Raw genomic sequence first — 24369 nt, 5'->3', positions numbered from 1 at the left:
TGGATAGCTAAAACTTTTTCCGGTGGAATATTGTGATGAATTGAAAATGAAATAGGCCTACTTCTCAAATGATGTTTGATGTACTGAAGGCAGTTAGAGTGTATTGCATTGTATTGATTAAAGTTATGTGATGAAGTTAAAGCTAATGAGAACCTGTTATTTCTAATGATTAAGATAGACCTGTGAAAATAAAGATGTCATAGTGGTCATATATCTGCAAGAGACTTATAATTATTTGTTATATTATAACTACAGTAAAACCTCATTAAAAAGTCATCACTACGGTTAAGTCGTCATTTTTCTTCAGGCCTGTCCAGTTTTCATAGACAACACAGTGTTATTAAACTCTCGTTTACCATGAAAGATTGCATTTTACCATGATTCCTCACCATGAAAAAGTTTGAGATAGAGGAACAGATATTTTCTATGGCTTCCTTTAAAAAATAGCTTGTGTTAACAACATTGCCATATGCTTAAAAGTCACCATAAAAGCCTTATGCACCAGAATGGAACAGTTCGAGTAGCAAAAGTTATGCTGGGGAAGTTCATTTGCCGACAAAAGTTTTTGAAACATTAGGGACTGTTCGAGTTAAACCTGATTTTTGCATGGGCTTCAAATTTGAACAAATTATATTTGTTGAAAAACCAGAAAATTTTTCCAAAGTTGAGTTCTTTAAATGTGTGCTTTTTTCTACACCAGACCCTCCACACGTCCCTCAAAGTGGACCCTGTGTTCGAGATTACCGTGTAGTTGTTTCATGAACTACTGATAAAGAATTACAACACTAAGATTAAATTTCATCTATATGTAAAATTGATGTGTAGTAGTTCTGTTGTGAAGAAAAGCGAACCAATCTAGCAGTTGCTCTGATTAGTCGAAATTAAAAAAATTAATAGTATAAGCCAAACTGTAACAGTATATTTTAACACAATAAGTTAAATAATAAGAGCTCTAAAAAGGTATAGAAACTTTTTCTTTTGCAATCTATAAATTTTATTAATATTGTAATTTTAATTATTTTAATAAATGTTATGTTACTTTAAATTTATGCGATTTTCACAACATCACACATTGAAACTGATGACACTTCATTTAAGTCATAATTTATTGATAACAAGAGGTGACGACTTATCGAGGTTTTACTACATTTGTCTCACATATTTTCTTAAAAGTGCTTTAGAAAATTCCTTCATCAAGTATGTATCAAGTCAATTTTCTGTTACAATCCAAGTTCATGTTCCTATCATTAAAAAATCCTGATAGGAAGATCATGGTAAATAATGTTCAAAACACCTCATTGTGAATGACCATGCTATAATCTGAACGTCTGAAGTAAAAGAATGGGCATTGCTCAACAAGGAAATCTTTAATGTTAAATACAGGTACAATCAAGCCTGTCATTTCAACTTTTTTCAGGGGAAGGGGGGGAGGGGCAAAGAACATCTACTCAATATATATATTTCACCTTATTTGTCCATTTCTTCTATTTTTTAAAGCTGGGCGAGGGGCTTGGTTACAATATCATAAATAACATTTTTTACAAACAATGTTTCTCTTTGATTCAAAGCTTTTTGCCATTATTCAAAATAAAAATTAGCAAAAGCTTTTTGCCACAAAGCTTATATATACATTCCAATTATATATACATCACAATGTATATATAAGCATGCATAAGAATGTATATATAAGCCATCACAATTATATATACATTCACTCTTACATATACATTCACTCTTACATATACAATATGTATTACACTTCTACATCATTTATAACCTAACTATATCATATCAGAATAGTCTGCAGCGGAGCCTTTTGCACTTATTCAAGTCAGAGATATCTGAAAATCTTTTATCCTGCAAACGTCACATTGAAAGGATTTTCTCCAGTGTGAATCTTTTTTTGTTGTTACACAAGTGAGATACAGCACATATTTAAAAAATTTAGAAAAGTTTTTACAATGAGCTACACATTTTGGAAATCTTCCTCCAAGGCAACCTCTTTTGCATATTAAGGAGATTTCAAAAACTTCTTCCTGCAAGCACCACAATTGTAAGGTTACTTTTTGACGTGCATCTTCTTGCACCTATTTCAGGTATAAATTTTGGAAAACCTTTCACCACACCGCTTGTAAGAATTTTGGAAAAAAAATTGTATATTCGAAGGGTTCGGGAACTATTTGACCTCAAACATCAAAATTGCATGGTTTTTCTTCAGAATGGACCTTTTTGTGTTTACCCAAGTAAGAGTTGGTTGAAAACATTTTACCACAAACATCACATTCAAATGTTTTTTCTTTATTGTGGATCTTTTTGTGTCTATTTAAGTAAGATAATACTAAAAACCTTTTATGGCAGACATCGCACTCATATTTTTTCTCTCCAGTGTGTATTCTTTTATGTGCGTTCATGATAGAGTTGTCCAAAAACTTTCTGAAACAAACATCACATTCATATGGTTTCACTCCAGTGTGGATCCTTTTGTGCTTGTTCAAGGTGGGGTTATCCGAAAATCTTTTTAAACAAACATCACATTCAAATGGCTTTTCCCCGGTGTGGATCATTTTGTGTTTAATCAAGGTAGAGTTTTCCGAGAACTTTTTAAAACAAACATCACATTCATGCAGTCTCTCTCCAGTGTGGACCCTTTTGTGTTTTTTCAAGGTAGAACTGTCTGAAAACTTTCTACAACAAACCTCACATTCATGTGGTTTTTCTCCAGTGTGGACCATTCTGTGCTTCTTCAAGGCAGAGTTGGTTGCAAACATTATACTGCAAACATTGCATTCAAATGGTTTTTCCCCAGTATGACCTCTTTTGTGTGTATTCAACGCAAAGTTGTCCCGAAACTTTTTACCGCAAACACTGCATTCATATGGTTTTTCTCCTGTGTGTATGATTTTGTGTTGAATTAAATGAGAGCTTCGCAAAAACATTTTACCACAAATATCACACTCATGCTGTTTTTCTCTACTGTGGCATATTTTGTGCTGTTTCAAGTTGGAGTTACAAGAAAAAGTTTTACCACAAACATCACAGTCATACGGTTTTTCTCCAGTGTGAGCCCGTTTGTGTCGAATTAAGGAAGAGTTGTCCTGAAATCTTTTACCGCAAACATCGCATCCAAATGGGATTTGACCAGTGTGGATCTTTCCATGTCTTCTTAAGTGGGCAGAGGATGAAAATGTTTTGTGACAAATATCACACACTAGTGAGATTTTTTCACTATTCACAGTTTCAGGTGAATTTGTCGATGATATTCCTGAAACAATGCTCGAATCCATTGTATATGTGGCTTTTCATAAAAAAAATAAGACTACAAATCAAAATATCTTTCACAGCAAATACCACATCAGATTGTTCTGTAAATATTGATATTGCGCTGCTTCAATGGAGTTCAAGATTTATTTCAAATATAACAGTCATACGTATGTGTGCCATATTAACTTTCTTTGTTTTTCCCATTCTATGCGCTTCCTTGGAGATATCGATGGGTCTGAAGAGGCTTTTCAAGTACCTGGTAATGGGAAATGATGACGTCAGCATACTGATGAATTTTTTTATCAATATTTGGTACATGCAGTGTTTTGGGGGTGACTGATTAGATTTTCACTGCTAATGGTGCAATGACCTGTAAGGTCATTCTGTGCCAATCATGTCATTAATTTAATGACATTAAATCTAATAAGAATTAAAATTTTTAATCATAAAAATTTTAAGTCTCATTTGTAAAATACAAAATAACTGGAATCAATAAAACGTACAAGTGCATACATAAAAAGGTACATAACATACACGTGTGCAAGGCCGGGATTACACTATAAAACTTTTATAATAGTTCTTTTATAAAACTTGAAAAATGCAACGAATAGCATCTCAGTTACATTCGAGCAAATGTAAGTAATAGGCTTGCTGGTTGTTTTTTTTTCAAGTTTTGTAAAAGATCTATGATCAAACTTTTAGGGTAATCCCGGCCTAATATAATATAAAATTGATCTCATGAAACAATTGTTTATGATCAGCATTGACAAGTTTTCACCAAACAGCTGTCTCAGCAAAAAGAATTTTTGCAATATTTTTGCGAGTGGTAAAAAGTGCTAGAATATAAAATTCGAACTTGCACCTCTTGATGAAAAAATTTGAGAATCTTTATAAAGGCCCAATATATTTTAACCCTTTGTGGCATAGAAGTTTCTTTTGGTCTTTGTTAATACAGTAGAAAATTAATAACTCAACAAGCGGATAACTTAACTATCATGATGACTAGCCCTTTGTTATTTTCATGGTTGGCTCTAACTTGACACAAGATGGCTAAACCCCGTTCAAGTCAACTACAATTTTTTGAAGTGCCAGTGCATTGGCTAAACCCTTGAATTTTCACAACATTGCTCTCGCGTATTTCAACATATCTTCATTATCATGTGAGGAAGATTCTCCCACCCACCTTGGGATAGGGTCATTTCCCACTGTTTGGAACCTGAAAACACAACCTGTGGACTTCAAGTCACAAATAGGTGTGAATGGTATCTGAAATTTTCGAGTGAGAGGAATAAAGAAAATAGAGAACTAGCAAGAAAATTTCTTATAATTTTCTTGCTAATTTAGGCTATAGATGATGGAATAGAACCCTTCAGCTACAGTTGAGTACACTCATAGCCTTTTAAGACCGGGAAATTTTTGAAAAAACAAATGTTTGTTAAGTATTTCACCTGATGATCGTTCGGGCTTAAAGGGTTATAATATACCCTGGATATAACTTGTGGTTTTGTAAGATGGTTCATACCCTTTGCAAGTGAAAAAATTCAAGGACTATTCAAGCACTTTTCCAGGCAAAAATTAAAAAGCGTTCATATCGTGGTCGATATAAAAATCGTGATTTTTTTTCAAAAAATTAAATTAATTGAATTTTATTTATATTCCACATTTACTCATTTTGAGTTTGAAATGCTAATTTATTAAAGATTTACTAATTGTTTTTAAAACAATTATAGGTCTAATTTCAGCTTGTAGACAATATTAACTTCTTAAGGTTTTGCTTAATAATAAAAAAACATACACATTGTAGTTTCAAAGGACATTCAGCAGAAACCTTTTTATGTTTGAAACACATTTGAAATGCGTTTTCGATAAAAATATCAGAAAGCACATGTAGTCATATATGTAGGGTGACCATATGACCATATATTCGCCTAGGGGACATTACTGTATTTTCATGTAAATTTTGGCCCCACACCCGACTTTTTCATAAAAATGTATCATTATTTTCCAGAATTTTCTTCAACAAAGCCATTTAAATTTTTATTCTTTACTGAAATTAAGTATTAAAATTATTGTTCGAACACTATAATTTATATTACGATAATTATGACTTCTAATTTGTGTTTTCATTTCACATATTTGCCATGTTAAAAATTTTTCTTCCCCCCCCCATATAGAATTCATTCAAATCTATAGTGCTTAATTTTCTGACTATGGTGGATTTTTTGGCAATTTTAGCAGTAACTGGCAACTTTGCTTACCTTTAGCATCATTTTGGGTGGCAATTGGCGATTTTGCCATATTTTTATCCAGAAAATATGGTCAGACTACATTTATGCAACAGACATTCATTAATTCAATAGTCTGAAATAGTTCTAAGCAATATCTTAAGCGCAGCATTTTGTAACCACCAGATTTTATGCATCATCTTTTTAAGCAGAGATACCTTAGATATGCGTGACCACATGTTCTGTTTCGAACAGTCTCATAATTCATCGTTGTTGCTCCACTGATTATTTTTGCCCCAGTGGAAAATGGTTTGTTTGGGGGGGGGGATTTAATTGAGTGGGGAAACAAAAATTGACAGAAGAAATTAACACAAAAATTTTTTTCAAGCACTTGAAAATGGTTATTTTTCAAAGACTGTACGAACCTAGTGTAATCCTTGATTTTTCGGCCCACTTTCATGCATTTTTACCTCGGTTATCACATACCCCGCTTAAAACATACACTGAGAATCATACCAGAAACACTCTCTTAAACTAGAAAATAATTTGGATACAACATACAGCAAAGCCTGGAAAAGTGAAGCCAAAAAAAAGGACTTATTTGTGCAACATTCATTGCATTTGGGTCATATATTGATGTATTCTTTCATAGAAAGTCGTTATAATTTTTTTAATAACAAAAAATTTTGTCAAGATAATTACATTTGCTTCTGATAGATGGCAGTGTAATGAATGCAGGGTGGGGGGGAGCAACACTCCCGTTGAACCCAGAATAGATAGCTTCTAAGAGCCAGAAATACAATTAAAAATAATGGTTTTGTTCATAAAATATAGGACGTATATTCACAGTATGCCTTTTGTCCATCAAAGCAGAATATGCCGAAATCTGTGACGTACATCGCAGAACAATCAGCTATTGCAGAACAACCTGGGAGAATTTTAAGGAAAAATGTAAAAAACAATATTATGGGAATTGTTACTGCAGAACATTTCCAGTCAGCCGGCGGCTTGCTGCAGAACAATGCAAAGTATTGTGCTTTGGGCCCTTTGCTCCCATTAATTTTCCCTCCCCCAACATATCACTTTGGATTAGCACCCGTGGTGGATGGCTAGAAAGCGCTGCTACTACTACTACTACTACACCAGACATGCACCTCATCCATATTCCTCTGCGGAACCTCTAACGAATTGATACATGTTGGAATGTACGTGTAGTGAAACCTGGCATGAAGTTCGTTTCTGTGTAATTCTTGTTATGTGTAGTGCTGCCATCTGCCACCAGTTTTTCTAACTATGAGTGAAGTGTAATGATTGAATGATTTATCGTTGTAGGCCTGTTGCTCTCTGTGGCGAGACTTTTTAAATAGGGAGATCAGCTCGCATTTGCGCCTCAAAGTTGGGAACCACAGGAAATCAAATTCAACCGACCACCACTGTGGTGAAAGTAGGGTTCGGATCAAGGGCGTAGCGGGGGGGGGGGGGACTTGGGGGTCTGGTTCCCCCCCCCCCCCGAAACGAAATGAAAGTTCTACCTGTTAGTATGCATTGTATTCCATGGGAAATTTCTAATAACCCTTCTAAAAAACCATGAAAAGCATTTGTTTCTGAGCAATGACTACAAAAAAATGTTTAAACTTTTTTTTTCAATGGATAACTACGGTCGAATCCTGTTATAACAAACTCCAAGAGACCTGAGCAATCACTTCACTATAATGAAATTCTGTTATAAAGAAATTCCAGGTTTTTGACAGCATCAAAAACTGGGTTAAACCGTCGAAAACTGTTGAAAACCATCAAAAACCTAAATGAATGCTTTTTAAAAATGTTTTGAACACACAATAGGTATATAACATGATGAAAACCTTACTCTTTTGCATATTATGTTTCATTATTAAACATTAAATTATCACAATAATTAAAACAATATCAATTATAATTTGCAATTTCAAATTTTTCCACACACAAAGGATCTAGAACATAATTTTATGGTTTATTCTATCTAAACTCATTACCTGTGTTCAATTTACTAAGAGAGATAAAGCTGTTTATTCAAAATATGCGTGATAGGGAGATCAGGATTAGGTCTTTTGATCTCAGAAACCAACTCGGTATTAAAACAGTCAAAAACTTATTGTCAATGTCGACAAATAATATTTTTTAACCTGATAGATATTGTTAAATAACAAAAAACTTACTTTCAAGTACATTAAAGTGTATTATATTTTGTACACTATAATTACTGAGTATACAATATATATTTCAACATTTTTATATTTTCTGATCCGCCAAAAATTTTATTCCATACAAAAATTCTCACACAGCATCTGTTAATACACTAATTAAACTCATTTATTCTCACCTAAAATATTTTTACCTCAGGTTGTATGAATCCGGAGTTTTAAAGAGTATTTTCAATCAAAGCAGAGCTGGCAGGACTCGATACCCAAAGCATTATTTTGCACGTTTAGATATAGTTTCAATTGGAAAACCATTGCATTATAAATGCTAATAAATATACCATATCACAGTCAAACTCAGTTACTCTTACTTTTGCACAAAGAATAAGTTGCAGGAGTTTCTTAAGCAGGGCCGGAACTAGAGGGAGGCGGGCAACTGCCCCGGTTGGCAAAATTTAGGAGGGGGGGGGGCAGACTGCAAAATAATGTTTGCCCCTGGAGGCAAAAATCCTAATTATGACCCTGTCTTAAGCATCATATATACAAGCCAGCAGTGGCTTGTAAGTATCAGTGATTATCTAGATAATTTAATAACAGAAATCAGGATTGTGTAAAAGAACTTTTTAAACGCCTATCTGTTCTAAAAAAGAATATAGCAGATAGTTTATATTAATGCATATGTATAACAGGTGGAAGAAATTTTGGAAGGTCGAGAATCATCTTGAATCGAAGAATATCAAATAGTTCCATAGTTTTTCCATTCAGCTTTTATGTTATGCTCAATTCAAATTGTATATTTCACATGAAAAAATAATTACCCAAAATAATTCTGCAGAGAGCAGAGAATTATTTCACAATCATACATCTATTCTTTGTATAACAAAGTTACTTTAAACATTACATGCAATGAATGTGCGTATTTCCCATGGGATTTCTAAAAATTGAAAATAATGCTTGAGGTTTTTGACGTGACGGTTTAAACCAGTTTCCCAACCATTTTTGTCCCATCGCCTCCTTCTTCAGAATTTTTTTTCTCCTATCGACCCCCAACGCAATCTAACCCATAGGATCCTATGTTATACCTGTAGCTTCTATCGCCCCCTGGAACTTTCCATCGCCTTCAGGGGGGCATTAATGTCCATGTTGGGAATCACTGGTTTGAACTCTCAAGAACCCATCAACCCTGGTCCCTATGTTAACTTATCTGGGAAATTAGAAAAGTTTGTTAAAATGAGATCTTCACTATTACGTATTCATTAAAACGGGATTAAACTGTATAAATGATATGTAAGTTATAAATTACTGTTTTAATTGAATTATCTGTTACTATACACACTTTTTTATAAATTGCTTTATTTTTTTTTCACTGGAAAGTATGAATCCTAGTGTTCATGAGAACATTTTATGCTTTAAATATGTAAAGTTTGGAAATAAACAAAAGCTGATCTATAATCTGGGAAATTTACAAATCTGGAATCACTCAGGCCCCAAATAGCCCGGATTTGAGAGGTCTTACTGTTGCTTTGTTTTCAATCTTGTATCTGGTCTATAGTCATAGTTGAGTTCGCAGTGAAATGAGAGGTAAAGAGTGTTCTCGCACCACAAAATATAGTTCTCCGCATCAGAGGTGTTGTTGAGAAGCATATGTACAGAAACTTTTAGGATTTGTTCATGATTTTGTAAAAAACACTAAAAATCATTGTTTTTATAAATGGATTGAATTTGAAAATCATGATTATAAAAAAAAAGTACTGGCTGCCATTATTAATGCTATTTGGCAATTGCACCCAAATGTTGGCCTTATATGTTCTCTAAAGTTTTTTTGCAGAAATCGCTGTTACATGTTGTCGATCTGCATTTCATTAAAATGACTTTTTTTTCCATTTCTTATTTGTTGAAATAGAAAATTCAGAATCCACATGTCAATTCTTCATTAAATTTTAACACCGAGAACAGACAAACATTAACTAATGCAGTATGAATTTTTTTTTAGGAATCAGGTCATGATCCCCAAAGCAGAATGTTTCGCATTGATCTGCAATGAATCTTCAGCTGATTGGAAATGTTCTGCAGTAAAAATCCTTATAATAGTGTTTTTGACATTTTTCCTTAAAATTCTTTTAGATTGTTCTGCAACATATGCCTCAGATTTAGGCATATTCTGCTCGGGGGGGGGGGGGGGGGGCGATAAACTCATTGATTGCAAAAAAAAATTTGTTTTCGGTTGACATAAGAAACCTATCGGCAACCCCTAGAAGAGACACCTCCATCCCCAATGCAAATACCAGCAAAAGCGTGCGAGAGAAGCCCCCATCAAGGAAGAGTTTGGATTTTTTTTCGTGCCATAATGTTTTGTATAGTCTTGGATGCAATATGGGCATAGCATCAAGTAAAAATTAGTTGAAACAAATAGAAATCTTTCCTACGCAGACATTTTCAGCACGGCCGAATTAACCATCATTAGCGAGAGTAATAAATATGATTCCGGTGGCCAATGGCAGAGAACAGTTTATGCAATAGTGAAAATTACCGTAGCGTGGACGACAATCCTAGGCTTTGCCCGAATCATTCTAAAACAAACAGAGCTGACGATATGGATATTCCCCATTTGGGACAGCTAAATATGTTCCAGTTGAGAGGAAAGGAAGCATTGCAGAAAAATATTTATATGCTTCAAAAATTTTCACGGCATATCAATGAAGAGTAAGTACTCTGCTGATATCACACAATTCATATTTTTTTTAAATTTTAAAATGCTTTTCAATTTAAAAAAAAAATTTTTAAACGACACTTTAATTGCTGAAAATGCAGTCGAAACCTAGCCCCCGAGCCGGGGGAAGGGATTTTAGGAGGCCCCAAAAATTTTACACTTATTTTGCTTAATAACAATCCTTTCAAGAAGGGCTCCAAGGAAAAGTTTGCCCAGAGATACCGAAAAGACACGATATGGCCTTGCTCGCTAGTGATTGATTACACTTCCTGTATTATCATCTCCCTTGATTTGCGCTCTATTATGTCCTCATGTCCACAGATGTTGTTCTTTCGATATGAGAAACAGGGAATTTGTGATTATCAAACCAATACAGACTAAAAAACGAATGCCGCCATTGTTTTCCTTTGTTTATATATATTTTGTTTTTGTACTTATAAAATGCATCAATAAATTTATGCGGAATTAAAATAATTTCAGACGAAGTGCGAAATACGTATCTTTCAAGTTTTACATCAAGAAATATTTAAGTAATTGTACAGTTTTTAAAATTTCACAAATTTCTTCATCTTAAAATTGAATGCTTGTAAAATAGGTCATTTTATTCATGGAAAAACACTAATAAGATGCTGAGATCTACTACTACTAGTAAACATGGTCTCTGGAATATCCAGAGCGCTCGATGCTTGTGTTTGATTTTGTGTTCGCGAGCACTTGGTCAAAGTTAAAATTAAAAACCTTGTACAAATTACATTTAAGGATTGAAATCAATCCTGATTTCATGCATTCGTATGTTGAATTTCCCGTAAGGGTGTTCTTCTTTTGATGATGGATACAGGTAGTGCTCGCGACTAGAAAAAGGTTGAAGACCTCTGGACTAGAGAATAAAGAATACAGTGATCTGTTTGAGAAGAAAGTGATCTGTCTAGAGAATAAAGAATACAGTGATCTGACTGTCAATCAGTGTTGAATTCAAGGACTCCAAAACAGGATGTCACACAAACACCATAGAGAGCACTTGGCGACACATCAAGAGCACACTGCCAGAATACAATATAGGCAGGCAGATTTCAAATTTTATTTGGCACAGTTTATGTTCCAGCAGGCATGTGCAGCTAAAAAAATGGATGTTTTCAATCAATGTCTTTTTAGAAATAGTTAGGGAAGTCGAATGGGAGGATTTCAAAACGACTGTAGGCTTTCCGCAATCCTTTTCCATTTGTATACAGTCGAATCTCGTTATGACAGACTGACCGGAGAAATCACTTAGTATTAACGAAATTCTGTTATAAAGGAATTCCAGGTTTTTGCATTTTGTACTTACCTAAACTTATCTGGGGATTAGAAACGTGTTCGTTAAAATGAGATTTTCACTATAATGGTATTTGTTAAAAAAGGATTCAACCGTATGTAAATAATTATTTATTAGCCCAGAAAAATCAGATTATATAATCCAGAGCTTATTTATCTTCATACTATTATTCTTTTTCTTGTGTTCGTGACAATTTTTATTATACCAAAGCTGTTCCAAAAAATGTCTTTTCGGATTTGAACACTGTCGTCTGTTTGAGTTAGTTCTCAACGTTTCCCCAACACTATAGTCCGTTTCAGGTTAACTTTGCAGTGCAGAGAAAGGTAGAGAGTGTATTCCTTCGCCGCAAAATATAGTTCCCATATATCGGAGGCTTACGATGATCATTTATGCAGAATATTTCAATTTTTTGAATGATTGAAAATGAATACTGAAAAAATAGTGTTCTGAATCGATCTTTATTCGTTTAAGAATTTTAAAATAGAAAAAAAAAATTATCACCATTATGCGTAAAAAAAAGCTTTTTCTCAGTGAGATTGGCGAGAATCAGCTATACCTTACCGCGACTGCTCATCGATACATTGGTTGAAAGGCTTTTGTTGTCATGGCAACGTGTGATGTGGTTCCCTCGTAGCTTCCCTTTCACTGCAAAGTTAACCTGAAACGAACTATAGTGATTGACATCATCAGGAGAATAGATAAACTGGATCAAAGTCAAGTTTTCCTGAGACTCCGGAAAACTTGACTTTGATCCAGTTTATCTATTCTCCTGATGATGTCAACCACTAGTGTTGGGGAAACGTTGAGAACTAACTCAAACAGACGACGGTCTTCGAACCTGAAAAAACAATTTTTATCATATGATGGCCGCGAAAACCTTATCAACTATTTAAGCTTTGGTATATTTTCATATTCGGGTTTTTATTGTTGTATTCTATGCTGGCGATTTTTTTTTTGGCACGGGTAGTGTCTAACGGCCTTGGCGACTTTTGGTCGGGTCATCAGACGTCTGGAGCCGGGGAAAAAGTCGCCAAAAATCGCCAAGTTGCCCCATATACCACAGCTGTTCCAAAATTCTGCCAGAGAAATTTTCACTCAATATTCCTTCAATAATGCATTTTAAATCGACAAAAAAATTATTTCGATTTCCATATTGAAGACCATCCTTCCTTGACCCGAGCTAAAATGCTCAAGTACTTATTTTCATTAATAGATGGCAGCACATTAGCATTAAAAGTCTGTCACAGATCGGCTTGAAAGGGAAATATATGGGCTTAAAAATGCGTATGGCTTACCTGCAATTTAAGAAGTAAAAGAGAGACTTCCAGACGACAACAAATGCGTTATTCGGTCGATTATGAGTCTCTGTTCGATGCACCAATGTCTAATAACAAGCTGAAGTTGAAATTAAACATAGAAACTACTACAACATAGAGGAAACAAAACTTCCTCTCATCTAACGCCAAGTAAATGCTAATAAGGATACGGATGCCTTTATACCGGCTAGCACAGCAGTACAGGTGCCTCTTCCTGTCACAGATGGCTTCTGCTATGTCCCCGCATTAATAGTGCTTTCGCGTCATTCATTTTTTCCCTTTCAGATAGTCTTCTCATGTTTAGACCGAGCCAAAAGGCTGAAACACACTGCGCTAACGCGGTACCACACGTTAATGCGTGTGATATAAAATTCCACCAATGAGTATTCTGTAGGTACGTTCACACTGTGCTGACGTGACGTGGTCAAGTCTGTGATGATGTAATATGACGTAACAAGCAAAAATCTGTGTACACTACTCTGATGTGACTCGAGACCACGTAAAAATGCGTGCGATATAAATTCCACCAATGAGTATTCTGTAGGTACGTTCACACTGTGCTGACGTGACGTGGTAAAAGTCCGTGATGATGTAATCTGACATAACAAGCAAAAACCCGTGCACACTACTCTGACGTGATACCACACGTTAATGCGTGCGATATAAATTCCTAAGAGTCTTGTGTAGGTACGTTCACACTGTGCTGGTGTGACGTGGGAATGTGTTGGATTATGCAATCTGACGCAGCACGCCTTATTACTCGTCCCAAAAAAAAAAAGTTAAACACCATGATATTTTTTCACACCAATTTCAGATTCTCGTCAGTCGTGTGATGGCATGAGAAGCCGCCACATTTGGTTTTCTCGTTCTTTTTGCTTCGTTCGTGTTTTGATTAATTTTGTTTTTTGTTTCGACGATGAAAGAGGAACTAATCGAACATGTTCGGTCAAATTCTCGGCCGTATGATCGTACTAACACCGTATAGAGCAGAAAGTCTCCACGCGAAGCTCGTGGCATCACTGAAATCGTCCATTTCACTTAGTCATTGGATATAATGCAAAAGAAGGTAAAGATTTCGCATACGTCGGACTGCTATATTCAATGGCTATAGATGAAATGGGCGACTTCAGTGACGTCAAAGGAGGACGCGCGGAGGCTTTTTGCTATGCTGTAGAAAAGTGTTGGCTTGCCAGACAGCTGTCGATCTGCATTTATGGGAATCAGAGCAGCCCTTGAAGTGTGGGACAGGTGCGGTCGTACGGGGCCCGCATTTACAGTAGTAATAAATTCTGACAATCTGCATTTTTATTTAGAAAGAAATAATTCTGAATTTTCCACCATATATCTGGAATTGTTTTTTTTTTTTTTAATAATTTCTGAATTTTCCATCAATTCTGGAACTTTTATAAGTTCTGGATCGAGTGAAACCTCGATATAACGATATTTTGCGGACCTAGGAGAATATCGAGAGGCAACAGTTTAACATTCGAGTATAGACATTTCTGAGCAAGACTTGAAAAAATATCGTCGTATCGAGTAATGTTGTAGCGAGGTTTCACGGTATTTCTATCAGGGTCGCAACTAGATGCTTGGTCACCCGGGGCAAGTGCGAATTTTGGTGCTCCCTTTAATGTTGCAGGTAAAGTTTGAGAATAAAGTTTGCGATCCTCTGGTCCAGCGCCCGGGGCACGAGACCCGCTTGTACTCCCTCCCCCCCCCCCTATATAGTTGCGGCCCTGATTTCTATTCTATATTTTCACCAATCCTGAAAAATTTTTCCACCTTGCATTTATTTCGAATTTTCATGCTTTTCATTTTCTGAATTTTCGATTCCTCTTCTCACAGAAGAAAAAAAAAATCTGGGCTAAGGGGCCCAGCTATTATTTTCGCGACCGTCCCCCATGTATGGGATGCATGCACATTCTTTTCTAACACTTTACTGCGACGATTAATACAGTCATTTTTCTTCAAGATCATCTAAAACACGTTTCACACATCCATGGGTGTTGAAAAAAAACTTATTTTTAAATAGTCGTAAGTTCTCAAAACGATAGTACAGTAGTAGATATCACGACCAACACACGCAACGACTTTACTTCGACTGATGGCGTAAAGGCTGAAACACACTACACTGACGTGACTTCACGTCATGCCAGCGACGTGGTAAATTTGAATTCGCGGAAATTCTGTGACGTGAATTCCCTCGTCACATAGTTTGTACGTAACAGAATTTCCACGAATAAGATTTCACATATTCGTCACCGTAGTGTGTTTCGGCCTTAATGCATCTCTTAGGGCCGTATTCACCGACATGGTTTAAGCTGTAGTCACAATTTTTGGATAAAAGATCAAAGATTGGTTAAAAACCTGAATTTAACCAATCCGTGTCGATCTCTCATCAAAAAATTATGACTATAGTTTAAACCATGTCGGTGAATACCGCCCTTAAAACATCAGACCAGTGTACACGCCGTATAATATCTAATATGATCCCGCGCCATATGACGTGACGTAGTTACCCGACACGGCATAGTAGTGTTTCAACCTTAAAGCCGGGTTTTCCTAGGAATAGGTTTCTAGCGTCGCGGGAACCGAATTAGACCATTTCGAGCCGGCAGAAACGTGTTACATAATTACGCTACGCGTTTGTGTTTTCCTAGCGTGGCGCATCAGATCAGGGCAGCTAATATTATAGTATATGGCCTTGGCATTAGCTACTCTGTCGTCTGCATGCTCCGGTTTGAAGGGAAGGAAAAGAAAACACACAAGAGAGTGAAGAGAATATCGGCAAAACCGCGGCGCACGACGCATTTGACTGCTCCAGAAGCAGTCGGCCAATCACGTCCGACGTAAAGCGCTGTCGTGAGGCGTATTGCGCTCTGTACGAAAACAGTCATTCTGCTTTTCTTATTGGTGAGTGGACGGCGTGTCGCGCTGGGCGAATTACGTTGCGCGCGCACAAGAAACCTGCTCCTAGGAAAACCCGGCTTAAGGGCAACACGCTCGTCTGAATCTGGAGGCTCGTGTAGGTACATTTGGCGGTGTGGCAATTTAGGGTAGTATAATAGGAGGATGTGTTCTATATTGTTTCCTCGCTCATCCTACAGAGAGTGCATGTAATATCCATGTTCAAATTAAATTGGCAAGACGGTGGTTTGTCTCCACTGAGCGAGTTCGAGCCTTGACGACGAGTGTTGCTGCAAGACATCCGTCATACGTGCTCTCCCAGGAATAGGTCAAATTCCTCGAATAGTAGTTCAGTGATGATTTCTTCAGAACTTCTGTTTTTATTCTCTGGTTGGACAGACGTCACAAGTGGAGTTCCTCAAGGAAGTGGCCCTGGCCCCATACTTTTTTCACTTTTTATCGATAAAGTCGATCAGGGTATCGATGGGATTACTACCAAATTCGCAGATGATGTGAAGCTAATGGGGGTAATCGGGAATGAAAGCGATAGGGAGTTGCTCCAGACCAACTTAAACAGGATTGCAGCATGGGCAAATGAATGGAGCATGACGTTTAGCGTAGATAAGTGCATGGTCGCTCATTTTGGTTCGAACAACCAAGGGCGTAGCGAGGGGGGGGGGACTTGGGGGTCTGCCCCCCCCCCCGAAATGTGAGAAAATGACCGAAAAAAGGGAAAAAGATGGCCAAATCCATTGTTCTGTCACTTTGGTCCCCCCCCCCCCGAACGAAATTTCTGGCTACACGCCCCTGCGAACAACCCACGGTTCTCTTACGAGTTGAATGGTGTCACTATCCCGGATGCAACTAGGGTCACCGACTTGGGAATTCTCATTGACGAGCGACTTAGGTTTTCTGAACATTGTCCAGCGACGGTCAAAAAAAAAGCGAATAGAATGTTCGGTCTCATTTTCAAAAAGGTCTCTTCGCGTTCTCCTAAAGTCATTCTTCCGCTTTTCCGAGGCTTAGTTCGCCCTGGACTGGAGTATGCTGTAAGGTTTTGGAGACCATACCTACAGAGGGACATAGACTTGGTTGAAGGGGTGCAGAGAAGAGCTACGCGTGTCCTTATTGGCACACGGGGCTTGAGGTATGAAGAGAGACTTCATTTTTTGAATATGTTTACATTGGATGAATGCAGGTGTCGAGGAGATATGATCGAAGTGTTCAAAATTTTCAATGGGATGGATAGGACGGACCATGAACTTTTAGTACACCGCCAATCGACTGCTTTTACAAGGGGACACCAGTACCGATTGGTGAGGGGCAATGCAAGGCTATGGTGTCGCAGGAAATTTTTCTCTAAGTTGTTAATAAATGGAATAGCTTACCCCCGGAGGTAGTAAATTGTAACACAATTGACACGTTTAAAAAGAAATGCGATAAACATGTTGGGGTAAATCGAGAAGCTATCCATTCTTAGAATAAGACAACCATAAGTATTCTTTATGGGCATTGTATAATTTTTTATCATGCGTATATATTGTTTACAATTTTTGTTAATTGCATTTTTAATTGGGTTGCTATATTTCTGAAATATATGACATCCATATTTTTATGGGCATCTTTTTATCAGCCACCTCGTTGGGCATTTTGCCTGTTGTGGCGTTGTATTTGTATTCTTGCCTCTGCAATTCATGGGCGTTCTTACGAATCGATGTTCTCATCGCTCGACCAGGTTGCTGGGTGTTTTGTAGCACTGGTGTATTAAGATATTTGTTTGTTGGCGTTAGTATAACACTTGAAGTGTCGCCAATACGTAATATTCAGAGAAAATACGAATAAATACCTCTGAAAATAATGTCAACTGATAGTTTAATGAGTAAATTACCTGTATTAACGATTTTGTTTGAAAATAACAAATTAAAGAAAACTCCGACTTTGGACATTTTTGCAAAAAACTCGAGATGGCGAGAAAAACAAAAAACCGGGATTGTCCCGAGAAATATGGATATGAAAGGACCCCATAAAATTCAATATTAAAAAGAAATATACAGGGTGGGCAAAAAGTCCGTAGAAACTTTGAAAACCGGAAAAATTACTGAAATAAAAAACAGTTCGCAAGGTTAGCTTCACTAGGTCACAGAGATTTTTTTTAAGACGGAAAAAATAACTCAAAACAGCCGATAGATGGCGCTGGTACGAGCGACTTCGGTGGAAATATGCACGAGACGGTTATAAGAACTTGCGCGTTCCTAATCCACAATCAGTTCACCGTTGTAAACCATGTGTGTGGACCTGCTCCACTCTGCCGTTGCTGGATTTCTGACTCGCCTGCAATGTGTTATTCCCTATCAATTACGAAATTATTCCCTGTGTGGTGGTGGTCATGTGGAACACATACTGCTGTAATAAACAATTTGGAGGCATTCTGTTCGCAATTTGCGTATTTTTTCTTTCACTTGTGCTCGTCAGTGCCATCTATCGGCTGTTTTTTAAGTTATTTTTTTTTTCCTCTCTTAAAATTTCCGTGACCTAGCGATGCTAACCCTGCAAACCGTTTTTATTTCGGTAGCTTTTCCAGTTTTTATGAATTTTCAAAGTTTCTACGAACTTTTCGTCCATCCTGTATATTTAATAGTATAAACCAATAAGGAATACATATAAACATTTTCTCTTTTGAAAACGCATTCTCAAACTCCTTTTCATTAAAAATAAAATTGCATCCCCAATTTAAATATTTTTTTTCATTAAATACGTATTTTGTGTGTGTGTGAATAATAAAGTAATTTCTGAAAATATTTCTTTAAATAATTCTAAAATTATTTCTTTCATAAACTCTGAAGTTGCATATTTCTTCCCCTAATTATTGAAAATATTCTTTTCACTAATCCAGAGATTGCTCCTTCCAGTTGTGATCTAGAATTATTCTCTCACTAAATGAATATAAAATATTAATACATAGGAAGTATGCTAAAAAATACGAATCTTTCACGGTTATTAAATTACATTATTTCTTGCAGTGAGTCTGAAATTATCTTGCCATTACTTTACGTATTTACATCAATTACGAAATTATTCCATTCTCTCAACGCAATTGAAAAATTATTCTTTTCAATAATTCTTAATAAAAATGTATAACATACGTAAGGAAAGAATAGCTGGAAGAAGTAGAAAGAACGGAAATCTGTGCACTCGTCTCTAATCTTTTTCTCCCTGTCATTTTACAAATTATTAACAACAATACCAGTTTTGGAGATTTATCATTGCAGGTTGTCTAAGTTTGTTGCCATAAGCCTGTATGTAAAGGAGTTACGTAAAGCAAAAATATCACGAAAAACCACACACAAACATAGCGCTCATACGATTTCCTCTCGTGGCACGATCTGTTTGTGGTTTTTTTTTAAGTGAGAGAACTTCGAAAAATTTTACCACAAATATATCACATTAATAATACTATTTCTCGTAAGTATGGTTCTATTAGAAAATAGTCAAATTATAGTTCTCGCAAAACATTTTACTACGAACATATACATTTAATGTACACACACACGCACACGTATATAAAGGGTGTTCTGTTAATGGACCGACAAACTCAGAGGGTTGTTAATAAGCATCAAGAGGAACAAAAATTGCAATGGAACATGGTATCGCAAACCACGTTGAAAGGGTGAAAATCGCTGCGAGAAACGCATGCAGGCTCTGAGTCCAGAGGAGACGAAAGGTGGATGTCAGTTGATCGCTGAATGCATTCGTGGGTTCGCTCACCATATCCTATGGAGTCACCTCAAATCACTCGTTTATGCGACATCTGTGGACACACCGGAGGATCTCATAGCGAGGATTGTCGTCGCTGCGGCAACATAGGCGGAGATAGACTTGGAAGTCTGGGGGGCACGATGATGTCGATTCATATATACATTAGATCAATCGACTCCACCTTTGACGCTGGGATGGGGGCAATGCCCCCACACCCCACCCTCCCGTATCTCCACCCATGTGCGGCAGATATCAAAAGCATACCAAAGCTACATCGAGCGCGCGTTTCCGGGAATCGCCTTTACGTCGTTGTAGACTGTGCAATGACGTCAGCAGCCGCAGCTTTCGAGAACTCTTGTAATAATTAATCAATCTAATCTTTTTGTTGTTATTGTTGTACTTTTTGTCGCTTCAGCGTGACGTCGAAACCTGCATGTGTATTTCGCGATTTTCACCCTCTCAATGTGATTTGCCACACCATGTTCCATTGCAATTTTGTTCCTCTTGATTTCTACTAACAACCCTCTGAGTTTGTCGGTCAATTAACAGAACACCCTGTATATGTATAGACCCTACATTATTTACAAGACATTTTATTAAAAACAAACTCATATGCATTCTTTCTAGTGTGAAACCACGGCTGGACAAATCCATTGCCCGACATGCTTATATTTCCCGTATGTTTTCTAACCACAGGTTCGACGCTGGCATGTAAATACTGATTCGAGCATATACTATTTCATGCATTTAAAGTCTTGGAGATTTTTCCAGCGCTACAGTGAACCCGTTCGTCTTCATTCTACCCAGAGTTGTCCAAAAACATTTTGCCACGAACATCAAATTCATACAGTTTCCATCCTGTTATGGACGTTTTTGTGGCGATTCAACTGAAAGCATCGCGAAAACATTTTACCACAAACATCACATTTAAAAGGTTTTTCTCCGGTGTGGATCGTTTTGTGTTCATTCAAGTTGGAGTTGCTCGTAAACATTTTACGGCACACATCGCATTCATATGGTTTTTCTCCAGTGTGGACTCTTTGGTGGCGATTCAAGTGAGAGGATCTCGAAAACCTCTTACCACAAACATTGCATTCATATGGTTTTTCTCCAGTGTGAACCCGTTTGTGTTCATACAAATGTGACAATTGCGAAAAACATGTACCACAAACTGCACACTTATAAGTCTTCTCTCCAGTGTGGACCACTTTGTGTCGATTTAAGTGAGATAGCAGCGAAAAAGTTTTACCACAATCATCACACACATGCGGTTTTTCTCCAGTGTGGACTTGCTTGTGTTTATTGAAAGAAGAGTTATCCGAAAACCTTTTACCACAAACATTGCACTCATATGGTTTCTCGCCAGTGTGAACTCGTACGTGTTTAATCAAAGTAGAGCTGTCCGAGAAGCTTTTACCACAAACATCACACTCGTACGGTTTTTCTCCAGTGTGGCTCCTTCTGTGGTGTTTTTTCAAGGAAGAGCTGTCCGAAAACTCTTTACAACAAATGTCACACTCATATGGCTTCTCTCCAGTGTGATCCCGTATGTGTTTTATAAATTGGGCGTTCCAAGAAAAAGTTTTACCACAAACATCACACTTATATGGTTTTTCGCCAGTGTGACTGGTTTGGTGTTCTTTCAAGGTAAATTTGCTGGATAGCATTTTACCGCAAACCTTACATCCGTATGGTTTTTCTCCAGTGTGGACCCTTTTGTGCCTATTTAAGTGAGAGGATTGCGAACACTTTTTACCACAAACATCACACTCATACTGTTTTACTACAGTGTGGACCCGTTTGTGTTTACTTAAGGAAGAGTTGTCTAGAAACTTTTCACCACAAACAACGCACATGTATGAGATTTTTTCTCCACAATGCAAATTTCTAGATGAATTCGTGGGTGACATTTCTGAAGCAATGCACAAATCCATCTGTGCTTTTCATAAGAAATGCGGGGGCGTGCAAATCCAAAATGGGAAAGATATGTGAATTTCTCACCGCAAATATTACATTCAATTGTTGATCGCCAGAATGAAAGATATTACAAAGCTTTAACAGTGTTGACGATGCAATCTTATATTGCGAATATCACACTGTTAAAATGTATTTCAGCATCATGAATTATAAGTAAAACCACATAGGAACCCGTATGTATCGCTTTCAAGATGCTGTTTCTGCTTTTGGTGTTCCTCACAGCAAATAAAATTTTAGCGTGTATCATTCGAATTTTCGTATCGGCATTGAAGACAAGTGAAATAATGAGGTGAGCTGAAAGAAGATGAAAAATTCTGCTACATTCTAAAAGATGTCGATTATGGATGAAGATAACTATCGCAGAGTGTGCGTTATTCATTTCCATTATTTATCCGTTTTCCTTGAAGACATTGTTCTGGGTCTGATGAGCCTTTTCAAGTACCTAGTGAAGGGAAATATATATAATGAGACTAACATACATTTTTTTTATCATTAGATTATTGTGCATGCAATTTCATTTATTTTTGGGGTTTTTTTTAATGTTTAAAGTTACACCTGACAAAGAACCTGACCTGTGAGGTCATATGCACCAACCATGCCATTAAATAGCAACTAAGGGCTTGTCTAGGTAATTCCAGATGTCATGTCGCCATGCTGATTAAAAAATTGTATTGACGCTGAGTATTCTCTAAATTTGATTACTAAATTAGAGTCAGAACGACATGGAATTTTTGATTTCATGACATTGTGTTTTTGGAAACAGGAAAAGGATGTAAAAAGTTCTGAAATGTCGGAAAAACATAATTTCGGACCGTTTTTACCATAGTAAAAACCATGAAGGGCCATAAATTTGTCGGGTGACTAAATTTCTTTCCGATTTGTCAAGTCCTGATGTATAATTATATATACAAAATTACTAGATTATACAGAGTATCCTGTAAGTAAGGGATCTTCAACCTTTTTCCAGTGGCAAGCACTGCCTGTACATATCAAAAGAAGAGCACCCTTACGGCAAGTTTCAATGTAAGAATGCATGAAATAGCGATGATTTAAATCCTTGAATGCAATTCCTCCTAGTTGTTTAATTGGAACGTTGATCTAGTGCTCGCGAGCACTCGAGGTACTTCAGGGAGCACCGCGATGCTCGCGAGCAAAGGGTTGGAAATGCCTGCTGTAAGTACTAGAACGGCCTTTATCTTATCATTCGTCCGTCGTACAGATATGTATTCCCATGACAGCCACATTCTGGAACAGGGCCCTCCGGTCAGACTTAACGCGTGTCCTTCTGTAGTAAATTTGAAATTTGCGTGTAAAAGCAAAAAATGAGAATTGTTCAGGCCCTGTCAGTCTCGCTCCTGTGGGGCCCATGATGATTCTGATTTAAAGAATGCTCAATGGGTAAAACGGTGAACGCCTGATGAGGGGTCATCTACATATTTATTATTGTTCAAACTTCAAAATTTTCAATGTAGACACTTATTTTTTTCCATCTTATCTGATTTATCGCATTGCGCTCATTCTAAAAATAAAATTTCATCGCCGTAAGTATAAAAATGAGAAAGATATGAGTGAAAATGTGTTTGGGGACCATCTCAACATTGAGAAACTGAATTTCTCAAGGTTGATTGCAGGGGGGAAAACTCACACACCAAACAAGTTTCGAACGAGAAATACTGCATATGCTACGCGAGTGCTTGGATTTAGTGCTGCTAAAAAATAAATAGTTTCTATTTTATGGAGGTGAAAAACAAACTTTTTTTTATTACTCTTCATTTTAGTGACTTTATATCCGTGATTGAACGAATATTTATACCATAATTATTTCAAACGACGTGTCACAAAGCAATTGTTTGTGACGGCAATTTCATCAATTCAAAAAAAAAATATAAGAATTTTCCGTTGAACATTGCACTATTTTGTATTATAATTTTGTTTCATTTTGCAATTCCTCAATTTTTAATGCTAAAAAAATACGGATGAAACGAAATGACGTGGTTTAAGCAGAGACGACTCTACCAATAGCCACTACCCTGAACTTGGTGCACACTAAGATGATTTACGCTATCGGGAGAACCGTTATTTATTGATTATTATCTCTATAAATATTAACATCAATCTAATTGTATGGTATTAATTTGTGAATTCTTTGCGCGTTATTATATTTGATATATTATTATATCATGAATATTGTCTAAGGAATGAAACAAATTTCTGAAATAGTGAAAAATTTCAAAATTTAATTGTTTATTTGTTTACTCGAATTTTTGAAAAGAAAAAAAAAATGTTTGAAAAAAAAAAAAACTGGATGGATGACTTATTTTTATCGCATCACCGTATACTTATAACATTACCCATTTCAGTAAAGTTATGAGCTTCATATTTAAACACTTTCGCATAATTTGTCATGAGAAATTTTTCAATGAGTTTCAAATTTATAACAAGTATATGGTCCCTAAAAGTGGTCATTTTCATATAATCGCTCATATCTCGCGAAATAGAGGTCAGATTGGAATGAAAATTAATTCTGTTGGGTTTTCGACTATGCCGATTCGAATGAAGTAAAAGTTAATGTATGCTTCTATTCACAAATTTTTAAAAAATATGTTTTAATAATTCATAACTCATATTTTAAAAACAAGCCAAATTCAAAATGAGTAACAAAATTATGTTTGGCCTGTTAGACTCTATCATGTAAAATGAAAATTAATGAGATACCTATATTATTTCA

At 36.5% G+C, this 24369-nt stretch overlaps 2 protein-coding genes across 4 annotated transcripts in view; both read right to left on the bottom strand.

Annotated features, from left to right (window-relative positions):
- Positions 1-13146, bottom strand: part of LOC149068334 (uncharacterized) — a 29382-nt gene extending 16236 nt beyond the window's left edge. Inside the window, exon 1 of the mRNA XM_089251842.1 lies at positions 12981-13146. The gene's annotated coding sequence lies outside the window, so the exon portion shown is untranslated. The remainder of the gene's footprint in view (positions 1-12980) is intronic.
- Positions 1-24369, bottom strand: part of LOC149068330 (uncharacterized) — a 56254-nt gene that overhangs the window by 4083 nt on the left and 27802 nt on the right. For 2 of the 3 annotated variants that reach the window (XM_089251846.1, XM_089251847.1), the window contains exon 2: positions 19405-22083. The exons of the other annotated variant lie outside the window; for it this stretch is intronic. In XM_089251846.1, the coding sequence (XP_089107972.1) occupies positions 20507-21598 (1092 nt within the window). In that variant the 5' untranslated portion in view covers positions 21599-22083 and the 3' untranslated portion in view covers positions 19405-20506. Of the gene's footprint in view, positions 1-19404; positions 22084-24369 lie in introns of those variants that run through there. 3 annotated transcript variants of the gene reach the window in all.

Source organism: Pholcus phalangioides, unplaced genomic scaffold (genome assembly GCF_987345545.1).
Source record: "Pholcus phalangioides strain wild (caught in Gottingen) unplaced genomic scaffold, Ppha-v1.0 ptg000027l_1, whole genome shotgun sequence".
Lineage (NCBI taxonomy): Eukaryota > Metazoa > Arthropoda > Arachnida > Araneae > Pholcidae > Pholcus > Pholcus phalangioides.
Note: the sequence above shows the minus strand (reverse complement) of the source record. Positions and strands in the feature narration are given on the sequence as shown.